A 12,015-nucleotide genomic window follows, 5' to 3' on the forward strand; every position below is an offset into this window, starting at 1 on the left:
TTGGTAAAGTGGTGTTGACCCTTCAGCGGCGTACCTTACCTTTGCAATGATCTTGTTGAATCAGTACGCGTGTTGTTCTCAGCCCTACTTAGACTATTACACCATTCAAACTGTCGGAGGCGGGTTACCCGTGTTTTAGGGGTGCAGCCATACAGCGAGCGCACGGTTTCCTGAGCAGTCTCGCCAAAACAGCACAGCCCTTGGTCACGACTGCCGTGCGGGTGTTGGGAAAGACCACATTACATACCGGACTGAAAGATATGGACAAAGTGAAGGGTGGAACATCGGTGAAGCGCGCCTTGAAACGACGTGTTCTCGAGTGAGTCGGACAGATGTTGGTCAAAGCCGGTCGGTTTGATAACCACTTGGCGGGGGTGAAGCTTATAAAAATCCCTGCTGATACCAGCGTCTGGGATGCCCACAGCCCTATCGCCATCGACGTGGGACCTGTGGAATTTCTCATCATCAATGCGGACGGAGATACTTTCTTGGACTTGGCCAACACCATGATGTACGTGAACGCAAAACTCGTCGACTGTGATGGAGAGGTCTTGGACGCCGGCACGAGCTTATGTCTGATCAACCTGAGGCGGCACTTGCTGTGGCAACAGGTCGACGTCTCCCTGAATGACAAACGCATCACCGTTTCCACCAACATGTACCCGTACCTCGCCTATCTGAAGACGTTCTTGTCTTACGGCGCGGAGACCAAGAATTCCCAGCTGTCCGCAGCCTTGTGCTATACGGAAGCTGCCAGGGCATTTGGCAGGATGGATGAGAGCAACACTGGATTTTTCAAACGACTACAGCTCACCGCTGAAAGTCGGTTGGTAGACATGCTTGGGCGCCTTTATTGCGACATGTTCCTGCAACGCCGTCACCTGCTCAACAAGGTGACCGTCCGCACCCCACTCACACCGTCCAAGGACGCGTTTGCCGTGATGTCCGGTGAAGGCAACCCTGACTACAAGACCCGCTTTGAGGAGGTGCTGGTGTTCCACTGGGGCATTTGAAAGCGTTGGACAAAGCCTCTGCCAAGTACCCAACCGGACGCGTGCTGACCAAGTACAGCACCGCACCATGACACGCCACATAAACTATATTACACTGCACTATACTTATACTGTACTATACTACACCGGTGAAGTACAACAGAGTGCATTGTAACGCACTGTAGTGTTGTGCATTGTGTAGCGTAGTGTAGTCTGTGATGTTATATTGTACTGTGTTATGCAGTTTTATCAGCTATTCAGTACACTGCATCATATAGTACAGTATTACTATAGCATAATATAGTATAGTATGCTGTATGGTATAGTATACTGTGTAGTATGGTATATTGTTTGTTACTATTTGTTATTTGTTACAATATACTTTTATGTTTTGTAAGATGCGGACAAGGAGACGTAATCCTTTGGGATTACAGAACGTGGCTTGGTGCATGGAGTTGTATATGCACTTTTTGTGGACCTCTTTTGTATATTTTTTATATATATATATATTTTTTGTGAATTACCTCTCTATATATAATGTGCGCGAGACATGCACCAACTGTAAAGCTGATCAGCGATGGCGTTATTGAGATGTATGTCATGTAAGAACTAAATGGCTCCCGTTGTAATATACACCGAATTCATGTATATGACAAATGTTGTTAATACCGCATGTCTCCATGGAGACGCGGAGATATTACTAAAGTATTGGCCATATATTAATGCAAAAGCATGCATACACTAACCAGGTGACTTGAAAGCCTTATAGGGCTTGTCAAGGCCTGAGCAAGTCTTTCAGCGCGACAGAATTTGGCACTATTTAATTAAGGCCGGAACTGATTTATTTATTTTATTGGTGTTTTTTTAAAGAATATTTCACTTATACGACGACATCCACTGTTATGGTGGGAGGCAACCTGACAGTGCCCGGCTCTAACCCACTACTACAGCAGGTTGCTGACAGATCTTCCCACTTACGTCTAGCCAGCATGAGCTAGACTTGAACTCATAGAGACTACGTCGGAGAGAGGCTCCAAGGTCATTTGTTCCGCGCTGCCACGCTAACCCCCTCTCCCCCGGCACTAAGGCCTCACGCACCGAGATTGAACCCCGGCCACGTTTGTCCTACCGACTGACTCACAGAGAGTTAACGACTCGGTCATTATCTGATCACAGCCCACATACTTGTCTGATAACACAGATATACATGTATGGGAATATCTTATAATATCCGTGGGAGACTTCATCTGCATAAACTACAGGAGGGGTAAATTAATGGTGAAGCGCACCAAAAATGTTTTCTCGAATGTTTTCGGTTGAAGTAAATTCTAATTTTTAAGTATTTGTTGGATCTGTTTATGCTTCTGGTTATATATACATGGAAACTAAGATCATATCTCAGTGACTTTTGTTTTTATTCCAAGAATCCTTACTATTTCCTTATCTAGCCCTTATTAACTTTGTAGATGCTGCTGTAGAAGGAATTCTGTCTAATTGAATAGCCTGTAGGCCTATTGCCTGAAATTCTTATACGCACGTGTTCACAGCTGTTTGTATTCGTAATTAAACGTATTTTTTGTGTGCATATACATTTTTTGTTTAATTTCCTTAACTGAGAAAACCCCTTTTCAGAGAAAGAAAACTTCAAATAAAGTGGCATAATTAGTAAAAAGCAATTAATTGTTTTAAGTTTGCTTTCCTGGAACTTAATATCAAAAGGGCTGTCAATAGCAGTGTATGAAGATTTTTATATCAGGTAGGCATAAAGAATCACATGATGTATACTGAAGGATTTGTTGGACATATCTTGGTAAATAGTTCCAACCGTGCTCAGTTTTAACATCTTAACATGTGTTGAGGATATGTTGTAGTATAGTGTGATCATTTCAAATATTGAAAGAACTACTGTTTAATCTTTAAATATTCATTACTTTACCTTTACATTAAATGAAATAAATGATTAGGGTTTTACGTCGTACCCGTCTACATTAATGTTGGTATTCACTGCTCAGTGCTATTTTGTATTTTGCATGTGGAGCGTCTTTTCCCCGTGTCATAGGCCAAATATTGCTTGTAGCGTCTTGTTCGATGTTCCTCCGGATCCATGTCATTGGCCAAGTTTTGGCTGGAGTGTGTTTTCCCGTGTCATGCGTCAAATATGGGTGGAGTTTCATGTCAGGTGTCATGGGCTTAGTATTGGCTGGACGTCTTACCCCATGTCATTTGCCAGGTATTGGGTGGAGCGTCGTGTCCGGTGTCAACGGCCAAGTATTGGGTGGAGCGTCGTGTACGTTGTCGCGGGCCAAGTATTGGGTGGAGCGTCGTGTCCGGTGCCAATGGCCAAATATTGGGTGGAGTTTCATGTCAGGTGTCATGGGCTTAGTATTGGCTGGACGCCTTGCCCCATGTCATTTGCCAGGTATCGGGTGGGGCATCTTGTCCGGTGTTAAGGGCCGAGTATTGGGTGGAGTTTCATGTCAGGTGTCATAGGTCAAGTATTGGGTGGAGTTTCATGCTCTGAGTCATGGCCCATTTATTTGCTGAAGTGTTTTGACCAAGGGCCAAATACTGGCTGGGGGATCTGGTGTCACACGTCATGTGTAGGTTTGGTGTCGTGTCTGGTGGCACAGGTCAAGTACTGGTTGGAGTGTCATGTCTGGTTTATTTCCCCACGACGTTTTATTAAGGATGCACATGCAATATATGCTATATTATTCACACCGTCGTAGACACCGTCGTTATTAGGCTGAAATCGTGACTTTTGAAAACGACGTAAAATTAAACTAATAAAAAAACAAAAAACACCCCAGTTAACCAGGATACTGACTCCGTTATGCCGTAACCCCAGGCCATTTTTACACTCTGGCACATAAAAAAGAACACTTCCCTCTTGAAATATATGTCTGTTTTAATGATGTTTTCGTCATGATAAATTACCCGCGATATTGCTTAAGGGCGAGCATTCTTCGTGTGTACTCGCAACGAAGTAAAGGGGTAAAAGTATCTTTACGTTTTTATTTTTCATTGCGTTACCATCTGTGTTTTGATATACATGTAGCCTTGGCGACGAATACATGAGACGTCGTATATGTACCGATATGTAAACAAAATCGTGATTACCGCAACTAACGTGTGCGTATCTGTACGTCAGACGTGTGAATGTTCGCTAGTTACTTGTCAAAGGCCGGTTGATTACTCCGAGCACATCGATTTCCTCTAGCCACCAAACAGGCGAACATAGAAGTGAAAAATTCTTTAGTATGGCATTAAACAACAATCAAATGAACGTATAAATATTTCCATCTGCATGATTACCGATTCCTTTGTAGTATATAGGAAACTTGTCTACTGTTTGTATTAAGTCAGTAAAAATGTACACCAGTTGGTCCGCAAGTATATGAAATGAAGTCCTCCCCATAGAAGCAATCGATTCCGGGATTTTAAGTCAACATGACTTTTTTCCAAGGGCCACATAAATCCCTATTTTAATACAAATGGTCACTTTTAAGCCCTAATTCTGATATTGAGTCTATGAATGGGACACCATCGCATCACGCCAGGAACACAAAACATATCCTGAACAACAAAGCTGTCAGCAAAATCAGCGGGACCTGGATGGAACTCACGACCAGACCTATCCAGGGTTAGTCATCTATCGGGACAACCCTTAAGGCAGTCATCCATCGTCAATTCCATTGTATACAATATCAAAAAATGTCATAAAAACAAGGCCACAAGTGATATATGTGAAAGAGTTTTTGTTTAATGTACCATAAAAGCGGACATCTACTTACAGCCAATCATACTTACATTTTGTTCTGTGTAATATTCTCACCACTGATAATCATAACCCGAACATATTAACTTGAAACGATTCGACATGATGATTTTGAGTTCCATAAAAATAATTTTTAAAACTCGTAACAAATTAAGTGGTTTTATGATAATACAGAAAAATGCCGTAATGATAATTTGTCTCACAAATTTCTATCATTCCAAGTAAACAGTGACAACATTTTATTCGCACGATGTCCATATCAATTTGCATGATGGTCTTCACCTTGTAGCTAGTCTTTAGAAAAGTACACCGTTTAATGACATATGTAGGCCTATGTGTGTAACGTGTGATACACACACTTGAATCATTTTCAATTATATATATATATATATATATATATATATATATATATAGTCTTTCCTTTTTTAAACATATATACAAATCAAAATTCTCAGATACTAATTACATGAAGTACATAATTCATATTACATATTCTTTAGATCTGATCGGGTAAATTAACACGTAATTACAGTCTCAGACATCATATAAATCTAGGTCATTTTTTCTTCACCAAACACCACGTATTTACATATTATATTTATATCAAGGCGTATTCTTATGGTTTGCATTTTTTAAATTCATCAGCTGTATATACGTATAAAAATAAACATATGCATAAACTAGTACCCATGTATCATCTCACTCCAAGGCAGCCCCAGCGGTCATATTTCCCAGAAAAAGCACATCGAAACTTGCAGCAAACTTACGCTGTCTGCGAAAATGATAATTAGTAGCATTTGTGTTGGAGATTCTAGTAAGTCCAGTGATCATGACATCACGTTTAAAACAACGAACAAGTGTGACATCACAAAAGAGGAGAGATTCCACTGGTTGACAGATCCGGCTACTTCGTGAGAGTGAGGCCCGGTTAAAACAACAACAACAACAACAACACAGAAAAGAAAAGGCCACAGCAACAATCCACAAAGATACGACAAAAGGTGCAGTGGGTTATGCATTATGTTTTTCTCGACGATCTCTGACAGTTCAAGTGCAGTATAACCTAACGACGTTTGACAATCTTTGAAACAGTCAAATGTGAGTCAAATGTTGAAACTAATCTGTAAGACATGTCAGATGTGGATATTGGTATTAGGCCTACTGTGTTTGATCGTTTCCAAGACAGTTCTGCGAGACTGTTGCTAGAAATGATTCTTAGTAACTACCAAAATGATGCCGTTAAATGACAATACTTGACAATCTCGGAGACAATCTAATGACTTATTTCTAAGAGATTTATTTTAGATAAAAGTTAACAAATGATACATGCCTGGCCAAAACAAATACAGTTACATGATAACGTTTGGCAATACCAGAAACAATCTAATGAGTCAAAAGTTTACAAAAGATCAGACGGCCAGTGAATCCAGTAAATGGACAACATTTTATAATCTAATGACAAAAGTTGACAAATAATCAGTAAGCAAAAATAGTTACATGATAACTTTTGCTAATCTGTGAGAAAGACAACTGAGCACGTTGTACGAGGCAGTCGCAAACTGCACCTAGCGCAATTTCCATAGAGTGAAAAGATTCGTCACCTTTATAAATGCGCTGGTGGCAACGTTGCAACCGCTTTGCAGAACGGGACCCGGAATCGAGGCCAACGACTGACTTTGTAATAGGTGCCAAAGTAAATTCAGCTGCACAGATATCTGCACTTAAACTCTCAGGTTAATTTATACAAATACTATTAAAAATCATATCACTGCATAATACGACGGGTTTCACACTGAAAGGCTTTTGAGGCTTTCCTCCTTTTTTTAGGCTCTAGGTTTTCACCGTCTCGATATTTGAGGAACCGTTTGAAGTAGCTAGGATTCTCACTTCCGCGTGGCTCCGACACTAGAGGGCTTCTCTTCGATCTGCAAAAGACCAAATTGTAGAGATCATATAATTAGAATAGATTTACTTATTAATTTATTTCATTATCTGAATTTTTTCACCTGGAGAGCTGTCAGGTTTGTGGGTTGCAGAGTCAGGGGTGTCCAGAGAGCCTGGGATAAACCCACGACCTTTGACCTGGTACCTGACAAACCTCTTTATATTTAAAAAAAGCACCAAATAGGCAATCTTATTGATGCACACACCATGTACTGATAGTGTTGATGTCAGTATACTGAAAATGGGGTGTCATAAATGGTTTGTCGGGCATGATGTTCCCGTGAGCGGGCACTATGACCAGTTAAAAAATGACAGTGGACACCGCCTAGACCGACTTTTTTTATACTCTAAAAACTAATGCGTAATAGTTAATATAATATATATTTTCTAAGAGAGGCTAGACTATGCTACTGTAGCATGAAAATACATAAAATTATTCTGTTGGAATAACAGTACGAAATGCGCCATTTATGATTAACGTATCAGTGTGTTGCAATAACACAAAATTAATCTAGTCTACCATGATTAAAACAACATACTACTCTGTCAGTTTATTAGATTCGTTTTTGCAGTGTGTATGCTCCCCGTTGGTATCTGCCTGACGTACTAGGAACATACGCTACATGGATTTCTCATTCTTAGGGATAGCTAATATGGATTGTAGTTCTCCACGACTACGGTGACACGCTCAACCTATAGTTTTAAACTGACCACAAGAGAAGCCGAAATGTTTTGTAATTCTGATAATATTCTAACAAATATCTTAAGTATTTTCTGGATATATAATGAAGTTTGTATTCCAAAAAGATTGATTTTTTTTTTGCCACACACTATATGACATACAATACTCACTGTCGTCGTCTGTACAAGAGTACGGCAGCGATGACACCAACAGCAATCACGACCACCAGAACGATCGGCACGGCAATGGCCGCTGCGTTTGGACCGCTATCCTCCTTAGACGACGCCAAGCGATCGTTTGTAGACACGTTGATGTTGTTTGTGGTTCCTGAGCTGCTAGGGATGGGCTTGGTGGTAATGGGCTTGGTGGGAATGAACGGGTTCACTGTGGTCGTACCGGAACCTCCAGGGGGCTTTGGTAATAGGTCAGCTGTTAAACAAAATAAATCCAAGTCATAAACCCCACTAGGTTCGTTAGTTTTACTGTGCAGTAAGCCATATAGTCTCCATATAGGAAATTGCCTGTCGGAGACATAGATTGAATCCATTTCTCGCGTGACCTAGAGATTAAATGGTAAGCAGTTGCACCTTTCCGCCAGAGTTAGCTCCCATGAATTCTAATCTGATGATCGCTGTTAACTTACTTATTTCATTCGCCTTGCATCTCTCCCTCATCATGCAGATGTGCTAACTACTTCTCTTTGCACGAATCCGTCCCAATTTCTTACTTGTCCCTTTTTTTTTGTTCTTTGGTATTTTTTGTTGAGCGTTGTTAGTGGAAATTAGTTTTTCAATTATTGACCTGTAACGTGCACTGTGTTTAACGGCTGCGTGTTTCCTCTCTTAATTCTGGTGGCTATAAATAACTGACGGTGGTTACAGATTAATTTTCGGTGGTTCCAGTTTACATTTACTTACAGTGGTGACAGATTACTTATTGTCGTTACAGATTACTCAGGGTCGTTACTTTGGTTCTAGATTATTTACACTGGTTTTAAATTACTTATGGTGGTTATTGATTACTTATGGTTGTAATAGATTGCTCTCGGTGGTTATAGATTGCTCACAGAGATTACAGACTACTTACAATTGTTAAAGATTAATTACAATTATTATAGATTACTCACGGTGGTTTCAGATTGCTTATGGTGGTAACAGATTACTTATGGTGGCTATGGATTGCCTACGGTGGTCATAGATTACATGTAGTTGTTATAGACTAATTACGTTGGTTATTAATTGCTCACGGTTTTACAGATTGCTAACGGTCTGGTTACAGATTACTTACGGTGTTTATCCCCTGCACAAGTCTTCAGGTCCTCTGACAGCGTGTCCCAGTTAGAACACTCACACACGTACACCCGGGTGTCATTGGTGGGTAGACAGAATGAAGAGCAGCCAGCGTTCCTTTCCTTGCATTTGGCATTGCCTGCAGTGGCAAGAAAGAAACATAATCAGTCAACATTTCACGTGAGACATGAATGAAAATTGGCGTTTGTTGCATTGGCAATAAATAGCCATTAATAAATATTTGACCACAGAGACAGTAATGATACTTGACATTAGTTATTTTGACAAGAAATAGACATTTGTGTGCCTTTGACAAGGATGAAACATTAATGTAAGTTGTCATTGGCTGCATTGGTGAGAAAGAGACACTACTGGCACTAATGGATACATTAGTGAGCATTTGCGTGGAAATTACTGTGACTGAGAAAAAGTATCCTACATATCTGTGACCAGAATAAAATAGATGACAGAAAGAGTTACAGACAGTAAGTAACGTTATTGGTCGTTCTCACAGCCTGCATAGTTAAACTCGCGGTCTGTTTCACCGACTGTAAGATCTTTCTCACAGTACGAAAAGTAAAGCTCTCTGCCAATCTCACAGCTTGTAAAGTTAAACTCGGTCTTTCTGACAGTACTTAAAGTAAAGTTGTCTTACTGGGAGCGGGGAATGTCGTACTGAAGACGTAAAGGTCATGCAGTTGAGAAAACAGATGCGTCTCCGCCAAACGGTAAGGATTGGTCCCATATTTCTTGTCAACACGCATAATTCCACTAAAAACAAAACAACAATAAAACATGTATTAATTTAGTTCTCTGATTTTTCCGTCTTAGTCAGATTATTCATTTGTTGAAATTAACGATAAGGACAAAAGGATGATTTGTTTAATTCTTTTGTTCGGTGATTTGATTTTTGTGTTGTTAATCAAGCTATGCTACTCAATAGCATAGTAGCATAGTCCTACTCACTGTTAGTGCCTGGCGACGTGATCACAGTGATTGTTGTGACTAACTTGTCGAGAGTTAGTCCCTGGCTACGTGATCACAGTCACTGTAACGATACTCCTACTCACTGTTAGTGCCTGGCCACATGATGGCAGTGACTGTAGCGATATTCCTGCTCACTTTCAGTTAGTGCCTGCCCTGTGATAACAGTCATCGTAGCGATAGTCCTGCTCACTGTGAGTTAGGGCAAGTCCACGTGACAAAAGTCACTGTAGCGAGAGTCCTATTCTCTGTGAGTTAGCGTCTGGCCACGTGATCACAGTGCCTTTAGCATAGTCCTATTCACTGTTAGTACCTGGCGACGTGAGCACAGTGATTGTAGTGACTAACTTGCTGTGAGTTATTGCCTGGCTATGTGATCACAGTCACTGTAGCGAGAGTCTTACTCACTGTGAGTTATTGCCTGGCTAAGTGATCACAGTCACTGTAGCGAGAGTCTTACTCACTGTGAGTTATTGCCTAACCGCGTGACCACAGTGACTGTAGCGATAGTCCTGCTCACTGTGAGTTAGAACATGGCCACGTGATCACAGTGGCTCTAGCATAGTTTTACTCACTGTTAGTGCGTGGCCACGTGATTACAGTGGCTCTGACATGGTCCTACTCACTGTTAGTGCGTGGCCACGTGATTACAGTGGCTCTAACATAGTCCTACTCACTGTTAGTGCCTGACCACGAGTTCACAGTGGCTCTAGCATAGTCCTACTTACTGTTAGTGCCTGACCACGAGTTCACAGTGGCTCTAGCATAGTCCTACTCACTGTTAGTGCCTGGCCACGTGACCACAGTGACTGTAGGGATAGTCCTGCTCACTGTGAGTTAGGGCATGGCCACGTGATAAAAGCCACTGTAGCGAGAACCCTACCCTCCGTGAGTTCGCGTCTGGCCATGTAATCACAGTCGCTCTAGCATAGTCCTACTCACTGTTAGTAACGGAGACGTGAGCACAGTGATTGTAATGACTGACTTGCTGTGAGTTATTGTCACTCTAGCGATAGTCCTACTCACTGTGAGTTAGTGCCTGGCCACGTGGTCACAGTGACTGTAACAAAAGGCGTATGCTTACTTTGAATTGGTTCCAGTGTAAAAGAGGTACTGTCCAAATATGGCAATGTCCGTGACGGAAGCCTGTTTGTCCCTCAAAACTTCCACGATATCTCCACCGAAGAAGTCTGACCGGCTGATTAGGCCGTCTCGCTTATTACACCAGTACAACTGGTTACCTGCAATCAGTAGAATTAGTTTAAAGGCACAGAAAACACTAATCTAAAGTATTTATCAAATGAAGGACCATTAAACACTGTCCAGGTAAATAGTTTGATTTATTTTTCTACGATTTTTCTAAACCAGTAAAATGCATTTAAAACACAGGATTATGTTGTGGTCGGTTGGGGCCCACATGGTATCAATGACATCACAGCAATATTATGGCTTGAAATAGTTGGTTTAAAGGTCCATTTGTCGAATACATTCATAGCTCTAATGTAGTTGCATTTCTTATGATAAAATATAGCAATCTGTGCGAAAAGTTTCATCCGTCATTTCCAACCTTATCAGAAATTTGATTGGAGCTCTATCTGGGGATGACGATTATCACGCCCGGAGAGTTCAGGGCTCTCAAGTTTAGACAACGCTATTTGGCCAATCGTTAACGTGTGTGTAAATAGAAAATTATTTGTGAACCGTAGCCATGTTGTTGGAACAGGGGAGACAACAAATGTCATTGCAGTGAACTATGCATGAACTGTCAGGTGTTAATGTCTGCATCAGGCGAAGATTTTCACCGGGCAGTACCCAACTTACCTTCGTAATCGATCTCTATACCGAAGATAAGGCTGTTGCTAGCGGCGTTATAAATCAACATCCTATTCTGACCGTGCATGGTGGCACGCTCGATGCCAGGGTTGTCCTTCCGCTCAACCCAGAATATCAAGCTGAAATCATCGAGAAAAACATACAGGTCATTTTAATTGATATATGCGTATTATGTTGTCAGAAACTGAATGGAAACGGATTTAGTTCCGGATGAAAAGATTTATTTATTGGACTTTCTCTTGCAAACTGTAAGTCTGATTTTTTCGGGGAAAACTTCTAAAAGGAACAAACATACATTTTGTTTCTTATATAAGTATCTAAGAGATGGACATTCCATATGATCGAAACAATGTACTATATTATAGACCACGGAAGGGACTTTGAGCTGGGGTCGATTTACGGGGGTGGTGACCCCTCACCTGGGGTCGACTAGGCCCCGCAAGTCCGACATTGTGGATAGTTTTAAGCCAATGCAGCGAATATCTGAAAAGATCTTGTTGCATGTATGAGTTG

At 41.2% G+C, this 12,015-nt stretch overlaps 1 protein-coding gene across 1 annotated transcript in view; it reads right to left on the minus strand.

The window, feature by feature from the left end:
* Positions 1-5,188: 5,188 nt before the first annotated feature.
* LOC135479188 (low-density lipoprotein receptor-related protein 4-like) overlaps positions 5,189-12,015 on the minus strand; it is a 39,848-nt gene continuing 33,021 nt past the window's right edge. The window contains exons 14-19 of the mRNA XM_064758970.1: positions 11,491-11,621; positions 10,754-10,910; positions 9,341-9,456; positions 8,684-8,824; positions 7,567-7,825; positions 5,189-6,695 (exon numbers count right to left, since the gene is read on the minus strand). Coding sequence (XP_064615040.1) covers positions 6,536-6,695; positions 7,567-7,825; positions 8,684-8,824; positions 9,341-9,456; positions 10,754-10,910; positions 11,491-11,621 — 964 coding nt within the window. The 3' untranslated portion in view covers positions 5,189-6,535. The remainder of the gene's footprint in view (positions 6,696-7,566; positions 7,826-8,683; positions 8,825-9,340; positions 9,457-10,753; positions 10,911-11,490; positions 11,622-12,015) is intronic.

This window comes from Liolophura sinensis, chromosome 12 (genome assembly GCF_032854445.1).
Source record: "Liolophura sinensis isolate JHLJ2023 chromosome 12, CUHK_Ljap_v2, whole genome shotgun sequence".
In the NCBI taxonomy this organism is placed as follows: domain Eukaryota; kingdom Metazoa; phylum Mollusca; class Polyplacophora; order Chitonida; family Chitonidae; genus Liolophura; species Liolophura sinensis.